The 20,000-nt window shown below is 45.0% G+C and overlaps 3 protein-coding genes and 1 pseudogene across 3 annotated transcripts in view; 2 read left to right on the forward strand and 2 right to left on the reverse strand.

The window, feature by feature from the left end:
• LOC132998395 (zinc finger protein 319) overlaps window positions 1-4,047 on the forward strand; it is a 4,775-nt gene extending 728 nt beyond the window's left edge. The window contains exon 2 of the mRNA XM_061068012.1: window positions 1,984-4,047. Coding sequence (XP_060923995.1) covers window positions 2,104-3,870 — 1,767 coding nt within the window. The 5' untranslated portion in view covers window positions 1,984-2,103 and the 3' untranslated portion in view covers window positions 3,871-4,047. The remainder of the gene's footprint in view (window positions 1-1,983) is intronic.
• A 4,642-nt stretch (window positions 4,048-8,689) lies between these two features.
• LOC132998764 (uncharacterized) lies at window positions 8,690-9,712 on the reverse strand (annotated as a pseudogene).
• A 577-nt stretch (window positions 9,713-10,289) lies between these two features.
• On the forward strand, window positions 10,290-19,170 carry LOC132998878 (casein kinase II subunit alpha'-like). Its single transcript, XM_061068622.1, has 13 exons — window positions 10,290-10,352; window positions 12,212-12,582; window positions 14,055-14,166; window positions 14,604-14,705; window positions 14,850-14,900; window positions 15,054-15,113; window positions 15,442-15,525; window positions 16,115-16,225; window positions 16,297-16,398; window positions 16,640-16,740; window positions 18,158-18,306; window positions 18,437-18,524; window positions 18,738-19,170. The coding sequence occupies exons 2-12, from the start codon at window positions 12,476-12,478 to the stop codon at window positions 18,508-18,510; spliced, it is 1,053 nt and encodes a 350-aa protein (XP_060924605.1). The 5' UTR covers window positions 10,290-10,352; window positions 12,212-12,475; the 3' UTR covers window positions 18,511-18,524; window positions 18,738-19,170.
• Window positions 19,171-19,781: 611 nt separating this feature from the next.
• The window catches only part of kiaa0895l, an 18,485-nt gene continuing 18,266 nt past the window's right edge, over window positions 19,782-20,000 (reverse strand). Inside the window, exon 7 of the mRNA XM_061068703.1 lies at window positions 19,782-20,000. This exon is cut by the window's right edge and continues 1,700 nt beyond it. The gene's annotated coding sequence lies outside the window, so the exon portion shown is untranslated.

Raw genomic sequence — 20,000 nt, forward strand, 5'->3', positions numbered from 1 at the left:
GCTCCGTTTCCCCGGGGAAAGGCCGGTTCACAGCAGCGATACGACCGCTAGCCACCGAGGTGCGCTCCAGGAAATAGACCGAGCCCACCTCCAGCTTTATAACCGTGATCCAGTGAAGCCTCCTGCAGCCGGTCACCGTCTATGTGCTGGAACCGACTCCTGGTGATGATCTGCTTATTGTTCATCAATCTGAGGAGAATCTGCTCGATGATCTCAGGGAGATGAGTGGGGACGTCCTCTCATGAATTCTGATTAATCAACTGATCAACCTAGATTCTCCTTTTGTTCATTGAAACAAAATCATGAATCATATTCAATCGTAACTTTGCAGAGAGAAATGTTTAATTATCAAAGTTCATGGGAATCCAAACAGCAGAATCTCCGTTGATGATGAAAATAGTTATTTTTCTGCCAAGCAAATAATATTCATAAAAGCATCTTTGTGTATTACTTAGAAACTAATAATCAGTCGTAAGGAATTTAAGCATTAAATGCGTGACAAATGACGGTATAAGACTATAAATAAGAAGTATAAATGTGTGGATCAGGGCGTGAGGATATGAATATGTGTGAAGCTTTGAACCAGAGGAAGTGAATCAAGTCTCATAACTCAGTGATCATCAGAGCACGATTCAGCTGCTCTGATGATATGATTCTGTTTGTCTCTCAGACAGAACTCGTCTCTTCTGCTGGAGGAACCTTCCTGAGATGAAGCCTCATGTGTGAAGGTTCATGTGTGAAGGTTCATGTGTGAAGCCTCATGTGTGAAGGTTCATGTGTAAAGGTTCATGTGTGAAGGTTCATGTGTGAAGGTTCATGGGTGAAGGTTCATGGATGAAGGTTCATGTGTGAAGCCTCATGTGTGAAGGTTCATGTGTGAAGCCTCATGTGTGAAGATTCATGTGTGAAGGTTCATGGGTGAAGGTTCATGTGTGAAGGTTCATGTGTGAAGGTTCATGTGTGAAGCCTCATGTGTGAAGGTTCACGTGTGAAGGTTCATGTGTGAAGCCTCATGTGTGAAGGTTCATGGGTGAAGGTTCATGTGTGAAGCCTCATGTGTGAAGGTTCATGTGTGAAGGTTCATGGATGAAGGTTCATGTGTGAAGGTTCATGTGTGAAGGCTCATGTGTGAAGCCTCATGTGTGAAGCCTCACGTGTGAAGGTTCACGTGTGAAGGTTCACGTGTGAAGGTTCACGTGTGAAGCCTCACGTGTGAAGGTTCACGTGTGAAGGTTCACGTGTGAAGCCTCACGTGTGAAGGTTCACGTGTGAAGGTCCACGTGTGAAGGTTCATGTGTGAAGCCTCACGTGTGAAGGTTCACGTGTGAAGGTTCACGTGTGAAGGTTCACGTGTGAAGGTTCACGTGTGAAGCCTCACGTGTGAAGGTTCACGTGTGAAGGTCCACGTGTGAAGGTTCACGTGTGAAGCCTCACGTGTGAAGCCTCACGTGTGAAGCCTCATGTGTGAAGGTTCACGTGTGAAGGTTCATGTGTGAAGCCTCACGTGTGAAGGTTCATGTGTGAAGGTTCACGTGTGAAGGTTCATGTGTGAAGCCTCACGTGTGAAGGTTCATGTGTGAAGGCTCATGTGTGAAGGTTCATGTGTGAAGCCTCACGTGTGAAGCCTCACGTGTGAAGCCTCATGTGTGAAGCCTCATGTGTGAAGGCTCATGTGTGAAGGTTCATGTGTGAAGCCTCACGTGTGAAGCCTCACGTGTGAAGGCTCATGTGTGAAGGTTCACGTGTGAAGGTTCACGTGTGAAGGTTCACGTGTGAAGGTTCACGTGTGAAGGTTCACGTGTGAAGGTTCACGTGTGAAGGTTCACGTGTGAAGGTTCACGTGTGAAGGTTCACGTGTCTCCTCAGGACTGAGACGTTCACATCCTGCTTCTCATTGTTTTTACTCCTTCAAATCTTTCTATTTGCTTCATGTATTTTTAATAATGTTGTTTACGTTACAATCTTTTCTTTATTTCCCTCCAGATTTCCTCATCCGTCTCAGAGGAGGTGTGTTCACGTGGCTCCTCTCTGTGCTAGCGACCGGTCAGACAACACCCCCGACCTTCAGCTCGGACCCCCCCTCTCCCGGCGCCGGGACCCTGCATGCGAAGTGGAGCGATGACGGAGGCGTGGCAGCAGCAGCATGCGGTGGCTCCTCCCTCTGTGGTGCACACGCTGCCCCAGGGCGCCGACAACCCGCTGGGCTGCACGGTGTACGGCGTGGTGCTGCAGCCGGACGCCACGCTGCAGCAGCACGGCCAGCAGCACTCGGTGCAGGCCCAGCAGCCCTCCCTGCAGGGGGGGGGCGAGAGAGGCCACAAGTGCGGCGCCTGCGGCCACGACATCTCTCACCTGGCCAACCCGCACGAGCACCAGTGCATGGTGAACCAGGACCGCTCCTTCCAGTGCACGCAGTGCATGAAGATCTTCAGCCAGGCCACGGACCTGCTGGAGCACCAGTGCGTGCAGGTGGAGCAGAAGCCCTTCGTGTGTGGCGTGTGTAAGATGGGCTTCTCGCTGCTCACCTCCCTGGCTCAGCACCACAACTCGCACGGCAACGGCAACAACCCCATGAAGTGCTCCATCTGTGAGAAGACCTACCGGCCCGGCTCTGGAAACGTCACGCCCACCTCGTCCGCGGCCAACCCCCAGCAGCCCTCCACCGGCGAGACGTCCGGCGGCGGCGCAGCCATCGGGGCCTCGTCTCCGCCGGCGTTCGAGGCCTCCTCCCCCGACAGGCCGTACAAGTGCTCCGTGTGCCACAAGGCCTTCCGGCACCTGTCCGAGCTGACCCGCCATGAGAGAGTACACACTGGTGAAAAGCCGTACAAATGTGACACGTGTGACAAAAGCTTCAGCCAGTCGTCTCACCTGGCGCACCACCAGCGCACGCACAGCTCCGAGCGGCCGTACAAGTGCGCCGTGTGCGAGAAGAGCTTCAAGCATCGCTCGCACCTGGTGCGCCACATGTACGCTCATTCGGGCGAGCACCTGTTCAAGTGCAATTTGTGTGAGATGCACTTTAAGGAGTCGTCCGAGCTCCTGCACCATCAGTGCCAGCCGGAGGGCGAGCGGCCTTTCCGCTGCGGCTCGTGTGGAAAGAGCTTCAAGCGCCCGTCTGACCTGCGGCAGCACGAACGCACGCACTCCGAGGAGCGGCCCTTCCAGTGCGAGGAGTGCCAGATGAGCTTCAAGCAGCAGTACGCGCTCGTACGCCACCGACGCACCCACAAGAATCCAGCTGATCGCCCGTTCAAGTGCAACCTGTGCGATAAGGGCTTCCTGCAGCCGTCCCACCTGCTCTACCACCAGCAGGTCCACGGTATGGAAAGTCTCTTTAAATGTGCATCCTGCCAGAAGTCTTTCAGCCAATCAGGAGAGCTGCTGCGGCACAAGTGTGGGGGTGAAGTGGAGAAGCCGTACAAGTGCGACGTGTGCGGCAAAGGTTACAAAAAGAATTCAACGCTGCAGCGCCACCAGAACTCTCACTGCACGGAGAAGCCGCTGAAATGCTCTCTGTGCGACAAGCGCTTCGTGTCGTCCTCGGAGTTCGTGCAGCACCGCTGCGACCCGACCCGGGAAAAGCCGCTGAAGTGTCCTGATTGTGAAAAGCGCTTTAGGTACTCGTCAGAGCTGCAGCGCCATCGCAGAGTTCACACAGGAGAGAAGCCTTTCAAGTGTGCCAGCTGCGACAAGAGCTTCAAGCAGCGCGAGCACCTGGCCAAGCACCAGAGCGTGCACTCGCGGGAGACGCAGTTCAAGTGCGTGTGGTGCGGCGAGCGTTTCGTGGACCTCACGGCGCTGCAGGAGCACACGGTCCAGCACACGGCCGAGGGCGAGAGCTTCCCCGAGGCGCCCTGCATCCCGTGAGCCGCAGGGACCCGCAGACAGCTAACCTGACATTCTCTCCCATTTGTAGTTTATAATATGCACCCATTAATTATCTTTAATAATTTGTAGTATTCGTAGGACTCGGCTCATCCTCATCCTTCACTGAGTGAAACACCCTGAACCGACAGAGGGGGTCAGGATCCCTCTTCTTCTTGTGGAACTCGGGGGGGGGGGGCGGGGGGGGAACAAAGAAGGAAAAAGGCTTGTGATGTAAAATGTGGGAAGATCTTGAGTTTGTTTAGTTCAGAGTGTGGGACCTTGTTGTGTGGTTGCATGTGATCGTCTGTTTCGTAACTGTTGATTCTGTCAGAAAGATGGAAACACTTCCAGGCGGTTGTCAGATAACGTGTGTGTGTGCTCATGTTAAACTCCTGAAATCCACGTGCCTTTTTATTTTCAACCCCTCACTCCTTTTGTGTTCTTCTGTTTCTTTCATGTCCAGTGTAGCTGAACCCCCCCCCCCCCCCCCACCTGTACTTAGCGGCTGGCTTGTGCAGCAGTATACTTTCACATACTAGATCTTAGGTAGTCTCATCTGTTTGTGCATGAGTATTTATCACACTTAAATATCACTGTTGTATTATAGGTTTGGTTTATTTAGGAAAACATCCTAAGAAGAAGAAAAAAAATTGGATTTGTGAAAATGTATAGCCTGTGTCCTATGAAATCTGTGTTGTTGCATCTTTTTATTAAAACAGTGACATCTAGGTAACTAACCCATACCTATCTGGTCATACATACACTTGACGTGCAATAGAACATGCACAATATAATATTTATGACTACTGATTCATGGCATAGTCTACTCTGTTATATTATAGATTGTGTGTATACGCTTATGTAAACATTGAGAACTGTATAGTGCTTCTGTTACATGCTTTTGTATTCACGATGAATGAGCTTGCTGTATTTTGCGAGCGCTTTAGTTTCGGTTCCAGACGGATCGTCACGAGGTTCGACGAGACGAGCATTCTCTCTAACTTGCCTCGACCTAGCTGTGTTAGTGACTGTGCGATTAGATCTAACAAAGTCCTGTTTTTTTATTCTTGATGAATTGGCCTTGTTACATCCTCAGAGGACTCCGCCTCCTGGTCCACGCCGGACGCTCAGCAGATGAGTCCACGTAGCCTCAAAGTTACAACTTGCGTGTTGGTTGATTCCAGGGATAAAGTGAGAAAACGTGTTCTTTAGTTTAACGTGTGGCTTCCTATATTCTGTACAATCTTTGCAGTATATTTAAAAGAAGGTTTTTGGAGTTTCCAAAATCACAGTGAAAGGTGATGACAGTGATTTCTGTCCTGGTGAGTCAACATGAAAACCTCCTGCAGGAGGAAGAGCAAGTGTAATGAAGTGTTGAATTTACACATGGATATCGATATAGAGTCCTGTTCATATTGTATACAGAATTCAAATAAACCACCCTTATAAAAGCAGGTGTGCATCGTTTCATCACAGCCAGCTATTATAAGAACTTTTAGTGTTTTTCGTCAATCGATTATTGTCTATAAAATGTCAGGAAACTGAAAAATTTGAGTCCCAGAGGACAGTGTCATATTCTGTGATGTTTACAATGATGTCACTCAGTTGAGTTCATAGCTGCAAAGGTCAAAGGAGATTAACATTGTTTCTTCACTGAATTACGCAATATCAGTTTCCTAAACATGGCAGATTTTTTAATGACCATCTATCATCAAGGAAAAGGTTGAAAAACGTTTATCATTATGTTACAGAAAGTAAAAAACAATATTTCATCTGCCGCCTGATCCACAAAACGTCTTCTCTAGGTTTACTGTGGATCTGTTTCTACAGGGGGGGGGGGGGGGGGGGCATATTCTCACATGTTAACGAAGGGTTTTTAAAAGTTACTCAAATGTTCGATTGATCATCCGAACATGTAACGATCATTTTCTGATTAAAGTGGTGTTTCAGTTCTCGGCTTGATAAAGAAATGCAATCATTAAATTCCCTGTAGAATAAGATCAGTTCAGTGAAACCTGCATAGAACTGCAGAGTGTTTCTAGAACACTTAACTCAAATCAAGCTCTTACCACAACTCGGGTCTTTACAAATAGCTACATGTTGAGTTTTAATAGAATTACCACTAGAATATAGAGAAAAGGATGTAAATATAGAATCTTGAATGCAGAATATAGAGTAAAGAATCTTGAATGCAGAGTATAGAATCCTGAATGTGGAGTATAGAGTACAGAATCTTGAATATAGAGTCAAGAATCTTAATGATGAGTATAGAGTATAGAATCTTGAATGTGGAGTATAGAGTATAGAATCTTGAATATAGAGTCAAGAATCTTAATGATGAGTATAGAGTATAGAATCTTGAATGTGGAGTATAGAGTACAGAATCTTGAATATAGAGTCAAGAATCTTAATGATGAGTATAGAGTATAGAACCTTGAATGTGGAGTATAGAGTATAGCATCTTGAATATAGTCAAGAATCTTAATATAGAGTATAGAATCTTGAATATGGAATATAGAGTATACAGTCCCTGACAAAAGTCTTGTCGCTTGGGTACAAGTTGACCTTAAGTGCCCCTCAAATATATTTGTAAATTTATTTTTTTTACAAGAAATGGCTAATTTCAATCCCAACAGCTTTTGAAATAATGTTTTGGTGCCAAATGGAACTGCTGAAAAGCATTCTAAGGTTCACAGCTTGGTAAAGCCCACTGAGTCAGTTTTTGCAAAGACAAAAGTCTTGTCGCCTTGTCATATGATGCACCCAATCCTAGATTACAGCCTCACCTTTGATCAATAATTGATCAATCAATTAGTGGGTGTGTATAACCCCAGCACACCAGACCTTCACATCAACTGCAACTTGACCTCTGACAACATGCCTAAGATTCACCCTGAGACCAAAGCATTGATTATCAAGAGGCTGAAGACCAGATCCACTGCTGAGGTGGCTGACACCTTCAATGTGTCTCAGTGTCAAGTACAAAGAATAACAACAAGATTTGAAGAGACTGGAGATGTTTTTGATAAGCCCAGGTCCGGCAGACCCCGCAAGACAACTGCTCGGAAATCCAAGGCCGGCCCCTTCTCCACTGCAGCAGAGCTCCACCAGGCCTGGTCACCTCAAGTCACCGTGTCAACCACGACAGTTTGTAGATTTCTGTCTCGAAACAGCCTCCATGGTCGAATCAGTGCCCAGAAACCAGCACGAAACAAAAGGCAATTAAAAAACGTGTGGCCCACAGCCTGCTAAAAGGATGGACGCTGGAAAAGTGGCAGAAGGTTGATTCCTCAGATGAATCTTCGGTTGAATTACATCACAGCCGCCGCAAATATTGCAGGAGACCTACTGTAGCCCACATGGATCCGAGATTCACCCAGAAAATAGTTAAGTTTGGTGGCGGAAAAATCATGGTCTGGGGTTACATCCAGTATGGGGGTGTGCGAGAGATTTGCAGGGTGGAAGGCAATATCAATAGTCTAAAATATCAAGAAGTATTAGCTACCTCTTACATTCCCAACCATTAAAGGGGTCAAATGTTGCAGCAGGCTGGTGCTCCATCGCATCCTTCCATCTCTACATCAAAGTTCCTCAAGGCGAAGAAGACCAAGTGCTCCAGGACTGGCCGGCCCAGTCACCAGACATGAACATCACTGAGCAGGTCTGGGGTCGAATGAAAGAGGAAGCATGGAAGACCAAACCAAAGAATCTTGATGAACTCTGGGAGGCATGTGAGCTTTCTTTGCTGTTCCTGATGACTTCATCAATAAATTGTATGAATCATTGTCAAACCGCATGGATGCAGTCCTTCAACCTCATGGAAGTCATACAAGATATTAAATATGGATCTCACAGCACCACTACTTTATTCACTGATGTTATGCAACATATTTTCGTATTTGAAGTAAATTATTTGTTACATTTTCACATTACTCTCTGTAGGCGACAAAACTTTTGTCTTGCCAAAATCTGACCTTTCTGTGTTCATTAAATGATCAATCTTTCTTCAGTGAAGCAAATTTATTTTAGTATATTAAACATAATTTGGGAGGGTTTAATCTTTCATATGAGCCATTTCTAAAACCAATGGATAAATTAGAAGTCAGGTTATAGACTGTTGTTTCTACAAAATGGATAAGTGACAAGACTTTTGTCAGGGACTGTAGAATCATGAATGTGGAGTATATAATCTTGAATGTAGAGTATAGAGTCAAGAATCTTAATGTAGAGTTTAGAATCTTGAATGTAGAGTCAATAATCTAAATGTAGAGTATAGAATCTTGAATGTGGAGTAGAGTCAATAATCTTAATGTAGAGTATAGAGTTTAGAATCTTGAATGTAGAATAAAGAGTTTAGAATCTTGAATGTGGAGTATAGAATCTTGAATGTGGAGTATAGAATCTTGAATGTAGAGTATAGAATCTTGAATGCAGAATATAGAATCTTGAATATAGAGTCAAGAATCTTAATGTAGAGTTTAGAATCTTGAATGTAGAGTCAATAATCTAAATGTAGAGTATAGAATCTTGAATGTGGAGTAGAGTCAATAATCTTAATGTAGAGTATAGAGTTTAGAATCTTGAATGTAGAATAAAGAGTTTAGAATCTTGAATGTGGAGTATAGAATCTTGAATGTGGAGTATAGAATCTTGAATGTAGAGTATAGAATCTTGAATGCAGAATATAGAATCTTGAATATAGAGTCAAGAATCTTAATGTAGAGTTTAGAATCTTGAATGTAGAGTCAATAATCTAAATGTAGAGTATAGAATCTTGAATGTGGAGTAGAGTCAATAATCTTAATGTAGAGTATAGAGTTTAGAATCTTGAATGTAGAATAAAGAGTTTAGAATCTTGAATGTGGAGTATAGAATCTTGAATGTGGAGTATAGAATCTTGAATGTAGAGTATAGAATCTTGAATGCAGAATATAGAATCTTGAATATAGAGTATAGAATCTTGAATATAGAGTATAGAATCTTGAATCTGGAGTATATAATCTTGAATGTAGAGCATAGAATCTTGAATGCAGAATATAGAATCTTGAATGTGGAGTATAGAATCTTGAATGTAGAGTATAGATTCTTGAATGTGGAGTATAGAATTTTGAATATAGAGTATAGAAGAATCTTGAATATAGAGTATAGAATCTTGAATGTGGAGTTAATAGTCTTGAATGTAGAGTATAGAATCTTGAATGTGGAGTATAGAATCTTGAATGTAGAGTATAGAATCTTGAATGCAGAATATAGAATCTTGAATATAGAGTATAGATTCTTGAATGTGGAGTATAGAATCTTGAATGTGGAGTATAGAATCTTGAATGTAGAGTATAGAATCTTGAATGTGGAGTATAGAATCTTGAATATAGAGTATAGATTCTTGAATGTGGAGTATAGAATTTTGAATGTAGAGCATAGAATCTTGAATGTAGAGTATAGAATCTTGAATGTGGAGTTTATAGTCTTGAATGTAGAGTATAGAATCTTGAATGTGGAGTATAGAATCTTGAATGAAGAGTATAGAATCTTGAATGTGGAGTATAGATTCTTGAATGTAGAGTATAGAATCTTGAATTCAGAATATAGAATCTTGAATATAGAGTATAGATTCTTGAATGTGGAGTATAGAATCTTGAATGTAGAGCATAGAATCTTGAATGCAGAATATAGAATCTTGAATGTGGAGTATAGAATCTTGAATGTAGAGTATAGATTCTTGAATGTGGAGTATAGAATTTTGAATATAGAGTATAGAAGAATCTTGAATATAGAGTATAGAATCTTGAATTTGGAGTTTATAATCTTGAATGTAGAGTTTATAATCTTGAATGTAGAGCATAGAATCTTGATTGTAGAGTATAGAATCTTGAATGTGGAGTTTATAGTCTTGAATGTAGAGTATAGAATCTTGAATGTGGAGTATAGAATCTTGAATGTAGAGTATAGAATCTTGAATGTGGAGTTAATAGTCTTGAATGTAGAGTATAGAATCTTGAATGTGGAGTATAGAATCTTGAATGTAGAGTACAGAATCTTGAATGTGGAGTTAATAGTCTTGAATGTAGAGTATAGAATCTTGAATGTGGAGTATAGAATCTTGAATGTAGAGTATAGAATCTTGAATGCAGAATTCAGAATCTTGAATGTGGAGTATAGATTCTTGAATGTAGAGTATAGATTCTTGAATGTGGAGTATAGAATCTTGAATGTAGAGCATAGAATCTTGAATGCAGAATATAGAATCTTGAATGTAGAGTATATAATGTAGAATCTTGGGTATAGAGTATATGTAGAATATGAACCACCTCCCGCTGTGAACCACTGTCAGGTCACCGAGGCTGCGGGTTCACTTCCGGGGGATGTTTACCGCAGAGGGCAGATCATCCTGCCGCTAACGAAGCTCTGGCTCCGGCTCCAGCTCCAGCCTCGACCCTGCAGCAGCTGATCCCACAGTGAGTGGCTGTTCCCCGGCTCTTCAGGTACCCAGGAGCCGCTGGAGCCCCGGGACTCCGCGGGAGAACCGTCCCGCCGGTGCTAACGAGCTAGCTTCCCCTGAGCTCCGGGGTTCTGCGCTGAGGTTAGCCGGCTAGCTGTAGCCTCCGTGCCGCTTCTCCACCTGGTTCCTCCCGGCGCCGCCGGAGCGTCCGGAGCCGGGAGCCGGTTCTCCACCTGGTTCCGGTTCTCCATCTGAACGGACTCGGTTCTCACTGGAGATTCTTCATCTGTGCGGCCGAGCAGGCTCGAGATGTAGCATCCGATCTGATGCTAGGCTAGCTAGGTCCGCGCAGCTAGCAGCTAGCTAGTTAGCTTTAGATTAACTCGTCGTTCGTGGTGCTCCCGCTCGCAGACTGGGTTAATCATCGAGCTAACTGGTCGCTAACCAGTCAGGTTAATGTGAACCAGTTTAAAATGTGTGTAACTAGAACCGTGCCGCGGCTGGAGAAGGCCCCGGGTCGGGAACCAGGTTCGGGCTGAGCTCCGGTTCTGCCGGGGCAACGAGATTCACCAGCACACCTGTCACAGTGTGTTACTGAGGGTTACTCTGTGTTACTCTGTGTTTCTTAATGTGTCTTAGTGTTTCATTGTGTTTCTTAAGGTTTCTTAGTGTTTCTTAAGGTTTCTTAGTGTTTCTTAGTGTTTCTTAGTGTTTCATTGTGTTTCTTAGTGTTTCATTGTGTTTCTTAAGGTTTCTTAGTGTTTCATTGTGTTTCTTAGTGTTTCTTAGTGTTTCATTGTGTTTCTTAAGGTTTCTTAGTGTTCCTCTGTGTTGTGGTGACTGACTCAAACTCTGAATGTAGATCAGCTGGTTTATGAGTTTACTCTGAATTAACCCTGTGAACCAGATGGAGTAAATGAAATATGAACAGGACTCCGACTCGTATCTGTCTCAAACGGTTGTCTGTAGATTGTAGTGTTTCTGTTCGTTTAGTATAAACAGCGGTTTATGTTGTGAAGCAGATAAAAAGAAAGCCTTTCTATTCAGTTTGTTTAAATAGACGATAGAATAAATCTTGAGCTTTGAGCAGCCTCCATGTTTATCATACCGTGTATGACCCGTGTGAAGAAAGTTCTTTCTACAGTCGGGAACTAGAGGAAACGTGTCTAAGCTCTGGAAGAGGAAAAGGTTGAAGTGGTTGTTGTTCCTGACGGGATTTAAAAGAGACTGGAGACTGATTCCTGTCTGTCACAAACTGGTGGTTTGTTCTCGTGGATTATTGCCTCCATGTTTAACACGTGTTAATACCAAGCGTATTGATCTGTGTGATTCAGATCGAGATGACTCAGTCACATTTCAGTTCCTTTTTTTTTCCTGAATTGAAGCATAGAAGGTGTGAAGCTTGTATTTTAAAGGTCCAGTCCAGATCTCGCTGGTGTTGAACCACAGCTCCTCAGATTTGGTTTGTTTGGTGGAAAAATATGAAATTGTCCCTTTTTTGTATTTTCACAGAGTTCAACTCTAATCTGTATCAGGACATCACACATTAATCTGCGGTTCTGTAAAGGAGCCAGTGTTTGCCAGCTGACTGAGTTCAGCCCTTTATTCAGGTGTTCATGAGCCGTTTGTTTGATTAAAATCTCAATGACAAAGACAAACACTCCATAAAAGACAAATAAGAGTAAGTGGCACAGATAAGATGTAATAATGACAGGAGTGTAACTGTCAGCTAAAGAGCCGTGCAAACATCAGGACAGAAACTCAGCGTTGTGTTACAAGGAGATTAATGTCGTTACCTTTAATTATCATGTCATTCATTCAGTAAATCATTTCTAACTCCCTGTTCAGACTTCATTGTTTTTGATCCTTGCTTTAAACTGGTTCCTCTTCATCTCTCTGCAGCTGGCGGCTCTTCATCCCATCCTGCCCAACATCCTGCTCAGGGGCTTCTCACACTCGATCCTCGTCGCTCTGTCGGTCTGCACCACATCTGCGTCAGAGCGGCCGGACGCCTTTCACCTGAGGCCACAAGCAGCCCAAGCCAATGGTAAGCACGGCAGCGGGATCTTAGAGCCACGTATCCTGGAGAGTCGCTGCGCTTCCTTCCAGTATCGAGCCGAGAAGTATTCTGCAGGAGGTCCTGGACACGGAGCCTCAGAGCTAGCGATGCCCGGATCCACGCCGGCCAGCAGCAAGGCTCGGGTGTACACCGACGTCAACACACAGAAGAACAGAGAGTACTGGGACTATGATGCACATGTGCCAAACTGGAGGTACACTTCCTTTTGTTTACAGAAGTGTCTGGATGAACAGTTTGAGATCAAATGTTGGAAAACTATCAGTTAACAAATTGCAAATCTATTAATGTTATTTCTTCATTACTGAGGACAGAACTTTGCAGCTAGAATGTGTCACAGCCACAACTTTGTGAGTCTGACCTGAACCCGACGAGATACAATGCCTGGTTATGGAGCTTCAATCAAATACGTATATGTGTATGTTTATATGTGTGTGTTTTAAGGTCATGTGACCTTTTGTAGTGCCAGATGAGTTCGCTCAAAAATTGGAACCAGCATGCATTGTGTTAGGACCAGCATGCATCACATTAAGTCAGTGGAGGTAGATTCAGGTGATGAGTCAGTGGAGGTAGATTCAGGTGATGAGTCAGTGGAGGTAGATTCAGGTGATGAGTCAGTGGAGGTAGATTCAGGTGAAGAGTCAGTGGAGGTAGATTCAGGTGATGAGTCAGTGGAGGTAGATTCAGGTCATCAGTCAGTGGAGGTAGATTCAGGTGATGAGTCAGTGGAGGTAGATTCAGGTGATGAGTCAGTGGAGGTAGATTCAGGTGATGAGTCAGTGGAGGTAGATTCAGGTGATGAGTCAGTGGAGGTAGATTCAGGTGATGAGTCAGTGGAGGTAGATTCAGGTGATGAGTCAGTGGAGGTAGATTCAGGTGATGAGTCAGTGGAGGTAGATTCAGGTGAAGAGTCAGTGGAGGTAGATTCAGGTGATGAGTCAGTGGAGGTAGATTCAGGTCATCAGTCAGTGGAGGTAGATTCAGGTGATGAGTCAGTGGAGGTAGATTCAGGTGATGAGTCAGTGGAGGTAGATTCAGGTGATGAGTCAGTGGAGGTAGATTCAGGTGATGAGTCAGTGGAGGTAGATTCAGGTGATGAGTCAGTAGAGGTAGATTCAGGTGAAGAGTCAGTGGAGGTAGATTCAGGTGATGAGTCAGTGGAGGTAGATTCAGGTGATGAGTCAGTAGAGGTAGATTCAGGTGAAGAGTCAGTGGAGGTAGATTCAGGTGAAGAGTCAGTGGAGGTAGATTCAGGTGATGAGTCAGTGAAGGTAGATTCAGGTGATGAGTCAGTGGAGGTAGATTCAGGTGAAGAGTCAGTGGAGGTAGATTCAGGTGATGAGTCAGTGGAGGTAGATTCAGGTGATGAGTCAGTGGAGGTAGATTCAGGTGAAGAGTCAGTGGAGGTAGATTCAGGTGATGAGTCAGTGGAGGAGCTTTTTCCTTTATTAAGCTGCCATAAGAAGTCTCAACATTACACAAACTGTCTTATCAATTAGCTGGTTCATTGAAAAAATAGTAAAGATTACAACATAATTATGAGTTTCCTGGTTCTTACCTCACCGAACGTGAGGTTCTCTAGCTCTGCAGCCGACGTGTTCTTGTGTTTACACTGAAACTGACTCACTGTGTAGTTTCCTCCTAAATGTTTCTGCTCCTTCTCTTCAGCAATCAAGACAATTATCAGCTGGTTCGTAAACTGGGTCGGGGGAAGTACAGTGAAGTGTTCGAGGCCATAAATGTGACCAACAATGAGAAGGTGGTGGTAAAAATCCTCAAGGTGAGTTGCTGCCTCGCTCTTCTATGGGAGACCGAGTTCATGTCGGGTTTTTAAAATGAAGGAGCTTCTTTAGTCTCTGTTGGGTTTCCTGCTGACTGACATGTCAGGAGCGACGTGGTTTGAGCCCAGAGTCTGTGAACTGGTGGCTCGTCTTCTTGTCTTCAATGAGGGAGCCGAGAGGAGAAACCTCCACGAGTCCAAAGGTTCTCCTGCAGGCAACAAGTCGGTTTAAGAACACATTTCACCACAATCACACTCTCACGCGTATATCTGCAGCTTGAGGTGCATCGGACCGTCCTCAGTGATCGTGACCGAGCAGAGAGCTCAGCTCACTATCAGCTCAACCGTAGATAAAAGGCCTGAAGAACATCGTAAACCCTGTCGCTCCTCTCTTCCCTGGATGTGGATCCTCATTTCAAACACTCTTTTGTTCACAGCCCGTCAAGAAGAAGAAAATCAAAAGGGAAATCAAAATTCTTGAAAACCTGCGTGGAGGAACCAACATCATCCGCCTGGTGGACACAGTCAAAGACCCCGTGGTGAGTGGGCGGAGCCTGTGCTGCACGTCCGCATGTCAGCAGCGATAATCCAGTCATGCTTGTAACTGTGTGTCTGACGTGTGCGTAATGATCTCCACCGACCTGCTGTTCTCCTCAGTTAAGTTTGTTGTCCTCTCTTTGCAGTCCAGAACACCAGCGCTTGTCTTTGAGTGCATCAATAACACAGATTTTAAGGTACTTTCTGTTTGGCCGACATCACACATGCAGAACTAGCAGCAGTCACCATCCATGCAAACGCATTGATATCCATTATTAACCCTCCAGTTAATGTACTGTGTAGAAGCCTGCTGCTGTCACCTGACCTAACGACTCTGATCTGTTTGACAGGAGCTTTACCAGAAGCTGACAGACTATGACATCAGATTCTACATGTATGAGCTGCTCAAGGTAAAACCTCCCGTTTCATCACGTGTCACTTGTTGGTCCAGAAGAATCATTTCAGTTTCATGTTGTCTAGACACAACCAGGAAATCATCACATTCCAGAAGCTGGAAGCAGCAAATGTTTCTCATAAAAAGAGTCATTGATTATCTTGATAGTTGCCGATTCACCAGCTGTTCTGTTGACTTCAACAAAGTAGACAAAGGTTTTATGTTTATTGTGGAAGATCTTGGGCTGTTGTTAGTTACTGAAGAAGATTGAACCACGTGGTCCTTATTCCTGAAGTTTGATCAGAGTGCAAACAGAGAACAGATGCTGGTCTCTTTCCCCTCAGGCTCTGGACTACTGCCACAGTATGGGCATCATGCACCGAGACGTGAAGCCGCACAACGTGATGATCGACCACCAGCTGAGGAAGGTACCACGATCTGCTGCTTTGACTTTGTGTTGCTTCAGTGGTTCAGCCACCATAGTCTTCTTGTTTCTGTTAGAGTTAGTGAACACATCTAACTTGAGTTTATCCTTTGATTTAAGTTCAAATCAAGGGATTCTGATTTTACATCATTTTAGAGACTTTATTGTCTCGAGCTGGATACAAAGTGTTAGGCTAGCTGTTTCCCTTCACTTGCAGTCTTTATGCTAAGCTAGTCTGACAACAAGAAGGATGCATATGATAGAATTGGTGTGAACGTTTTCATTAAGGTCTTTGATGAAAGTGAATAATCATGCGGCTGCTGTTTCCAGTTCAACAGGCACCTCCTGTCGTGTGCAGGGATCTTTGTGGCAGCTGAGGGTTTATTATGATTACAGCTAGTTTCCACTTCCTTATGTACAAATCCTTTCAACATTGATAAACTTCTTAGTGTATGTTCTTTTCTCATCAAAGTTCAAAGTTCCATCAGCATGTGTTGCCCCTGTGTCCTGGGAGAAGGATCCTCAGTGTTTCCTCTTGGTGAAGAACAGGAAGTCTCACCTGGTGACGCTCTGTCCTCTTGTCTCCGTTGCAGCTGCGTCTCATCGACTGGGGTTTGGCAGAGTTCTACCATCCCGCTCAGGAATACAATGTCAGGGTAGCGTCTCGCTATTTCAAAGGCCCTGAGCTGCTAGTGGACTATCAGGTACGCTCCAGTGACTCAGCCCTCGTCCGTTCCAAAGCTTCTTTGTGTTGACTCCTCCGGTTTCTTTCCAGATGTATGACTATAGTTTGGACATGTGGAGTCTGGGCTGCATGTTGGCCAGCATGATCTTCCTGAAGGAGCCATTTTTTCATGGCCAGGACAACTACGATCAGGTAACGCATCATGAACCGTGGCTTCTTCAGAACTTGTGTTGCATCTAAACACAAACGACACAGAAACAATCCAGGTTCCAGGTTGAGTCCTGTGTCTCTGTGTTGACTGACACACATTCAGAGTAAACACCGATTAGCATCCACAGCTCACTTAGAAGAATTCCATTTCATTGGGTTTTTAATCAGATTTTCATACAATTCAACTTTCATTCATGTCCTGAAGCTGCGTCTTGTTTTCCAGCTGGTCCGCATCGCTAAGGTTCTGGGCACCGACGAGCTCTTCGGTTACCTGCACAAGTATCACATAGAACTGGACACCCGCTTCAAAGACCTGCTGGGACAGTGAGTACGAGCCGAGCATCTGCAGGTCCTCAGCAGCTTCAGGTCCTCAGCAGCTGCAGCTTCAGGTCCTCAGCAGCTGCAGGTCCTCAGCAGCTTCAGGTCCTCTGCAGCTGCAGCTTCAGGTCCTCAGCAGCTTCAGGTCCTCTGCAGCTGCAGCTTCAGGTCCTCAGCAGCTTCAGGTCCTCAGCAGCTTCAGGTCCTCAGCAGCTGCAGGTCCTCAGCAGCTGCAGGTCCTCAGCAGCTTCAGGTCCTCAGCAGCTTCAGGTCCTCAGCAGCTTCAGGTCCTCAGCAGCTGCAGCTTCAGGTCCTCAGCAGCTGCAGGTCCTCTGCAGCTGCAGGTCCTCAGCAGCTTCAGGTCCTCAGCAGCTTCAGGTCCTCAGCAGCTTCAGGTCCTCAGCAGCTGCAGGTCCTCAGCAGCTGCAGGTCCTCTGCAGCTGCAGCTTCAGGTCCTCAGCAGCTGCAGGTCCTCTGCAGCTTCAGGTCCTCAGCAGCTGCAGGTCCTCTGCAGCTGCAGCTTCAGGTCCTCAGCAGCTTCAGGTCCTCAGCAGCTTCAGGTCCTCAGCAGCTGCAGGTCCTCAGCAGCTTCAGGTCCTCAGCAGCTTCAGGTCCTCAGCAGCTGCAGGTCCTCAGCAGCTGCAGCTTCAGGTCCTCAGCAGCTGCAGGTCCTCAGCAGCTGCAGGTCCTCAGCAGCTTCAGGTCCTCAGCAGCTTCAGGTCCTCAGCAGCTTCAGGTCCTCAGCAGCTTCAGGTCCTAGGCAGCTGCAGCTTGTGGTCCTCAGCAGCTGCAGGTCCTCAGCAGCTGCAGGTCCTCAGCAGCTGCAGCTGCAGGTCCTCAGCAGCTGCAGGTCCTCAGCAGCTGCAGGTCCTCAGCAGCTGCAGGTCCTCAGCAGCTGCAGGTCCTCAGCAGCTTCAGGTCCTCAGCAGCTTCAGGTCCTCAGCAGCTTCAGGTCCTCAGCAGCTTCAGCTTCAGGTCCAACACGACGCTGGAGGAGCTTCTTACTCAAGGATTCAGTCTGCGTTTCTAACATAGACTCAACATATTAATCTGAAGAAAAGTTCAATCTGAGTTGGGACTTTGTGAACATGAATATTTATCAATGACAATACTAGTATACTACTAATACTACTAGTATTGACTGAGTGAGTCTCGCTTGATGTTTTTGGGTTTGATCGTGTATTAACCTCCTTCCACTGAGAGGAAGCTTTGTGCTTTTCCTCTACAGAAGATGTTTCAAAGCACAGATATTATTGATAATATTGAGTATATACTTTATAATAATGCAGCTGCTTTGGTTTCCGGCTCCTGCGGTCGTTCAGGACTTCCTGGGAGGTTTAGGGTTAGGGTTGTCAGTAGTTCTTAGCAGCTGAAGGAAGTTTGACTCTGGGTTCCGTCACGTTAAATGTTTCTCTGTGTTCAGGCAAACACGGAAGCGTTGGGAGCAGTTCATCCAATCAGAGAACCAGCACCTGGTGAGTCCCGAGGCTCTGGACCTGCTGGACAAGCTGCTGCGCTACGACCACCAGCAGCGGCTGACGGCGGCCGAGGCCATGCAGCACCCGTACTTCTGTAAGTGCTGCACGCCGGGCGGAGCCGGGGATTGTAAAACATCGATTAAAAGACCGATCTGATGGTCTGAATCTAAACTCATGGTTGAAATGAAGATAGTTTTGATGCTGATGACGTGTCCGTCCATCAGATCCTGTGGTGAAGGAACACGCAAACGCCAACACCGACGGCACAAAGGCATTAAGCAGCTCCAATGCAACATGATGAGCAGAGAGCAGGTAACACACACTGAACTGAAGTCACAAACATAATGACCTGAGCAGTTTTTATTGATCAATGAATTCTGTTGAAGAAACAAAACTCTAATCGTGTGGTTTATTCTTTGATACTGTGATGAACTTTTATCAGAAACATGTTCTAACGAGTTCTTCTTATCATTCCATCTGACGGTTGGTGGTGATGGTTTTTCTGGTTTTTCTGTTTCCCTTCAGGAAGAATCTTTGTTACCTCAACTTGTGACCTTTTCGTGGCAGAAGCCTCCACATCAACAGCCATACTGGAGTAAGATGTCAACACACAGAACCATGCACAGATTAAATGTCTCCACAAAAAACAAAGCCCGGGGAAACTACGCCGCTCGGTCCAAGTCGCAAATAAATCAGATCTATAGATCTGACTCCCAACGCTCCTCCTCCTCTTCCTCCTCCTCCTCCCAACACACCCCTGTTTTTAAAATGAGCTAAGTGACTGTTGTTGGATCGGTATCGAGCCGCTGGCGTCGCTGTCAAAACGTTTGTGGTCACTACGACGCTGCAGTGACCGAGCTCCAGTCCCAGGTTTTAGCACTGAGAGGCACCGAGGCTCTTTTCTGCTATGGATAGAACAAAAGCTATATTGAAAGAGAATAAACCGTTTTTATTTAAACTCCTGTGTCAGACTTTTTTCATTTGATTCACAAAAGTCCCAAAATGTTTGTGTGTCAGAGGTGTCACATGATTGAATGTTTTCAGTCGGACCCATCAGCTCAGATCAGTGATGAATGAAATCATCTTGATTTGGTTAATTCATCCTTTATATAAATGCTGCTGATGAAATATTTAGTTTCATTCCATTTTAAGTTTTGAATTGAACTTTAACTTCTACAGAAACCTGTAATTTAACAGAACACCTGTCTTCTTTTCAGAATAAAAGTAGTTATTTATTTTTTAAGCCAAAATTATATAAAATAACTGGATAAACAAGGTTTTTCATTTTAATTTTAGATTTTAACATCAAAGTCGTTTCAAATAGTTTAATTTGGATCCACGTCAGTCTGATTCTGACTTTTCTCCTTGATCGAGTTTTCAGGCCAAGACGATAATCACTGAGCCTTAATGGGAAAGATGATATTTAAAGAAGTGATATTTAAAGATCAAATTTGATTGAATTGAAGGAGGTGGAGAAATGAACTCGACCCTTTTTGTCACAGAGAATCATTGTTTACACCAAAGTTAAATGTGTTGATGCTTCATGAAACAAATTCTCCACAGAGCTCATTCACTTTGTGCACTTTTAATAAATAAACTGGAAATTTCCCAGAACATAAAACACATGTGCAACATTCGTGCGTCACAAACACAGAGTGCAGTCGTCCAGGCGGGTGGGCCGAGGGGTCTCCCTCAAATCCATGGATTCAAAATGCATCAAAGAAGAAGGGTTCACATTGTAGTCGAGGTTAAAAACTGGCGACTTCGACCAACGAGTGGTTTCTTCAG

This window comes from Limanda limanda, chromosome 3 (assembly GCF_963576545.1).
Source record: "Limanda limanda chromosome 3, fLimLim1.1, whole genome shotgun sequence".
Lineage (NCBI taxonomy): Eukaryota > Metazoa > Chordata > Actinopteri > Pleuronectiformes > Pleuronectidae > Limanda > Limanda limanda.

What these genes read in the sequence shown, in the direction of transcription:
- LOC132998878 (XM_061068622.1), top strand. Translation starts at nt 12,476, where the DNA reads ATGCCCGGATCCACGCCGGCCAGCAGCAAGGCTCGGGTGTACACCGAC. An exon ending in ACACAGTCAAAGACCCCGTG is followed by an intron (nt 14,706 to 14,849) that starts GTGAGTGGGCGG and finishes CTCTCTTTGCAG; the next exon opens with TCCAGAACACCAGCGCTTGT. An exon ending in TCGACCACCAGCTGAGGAAG is followed by an intron (nt 15,526 to 16,114) that starts GTACCACGATCT and finishes TCTCCGTTGCAG; the next exon opens with CTGCGTCTCATCGACTGGGG.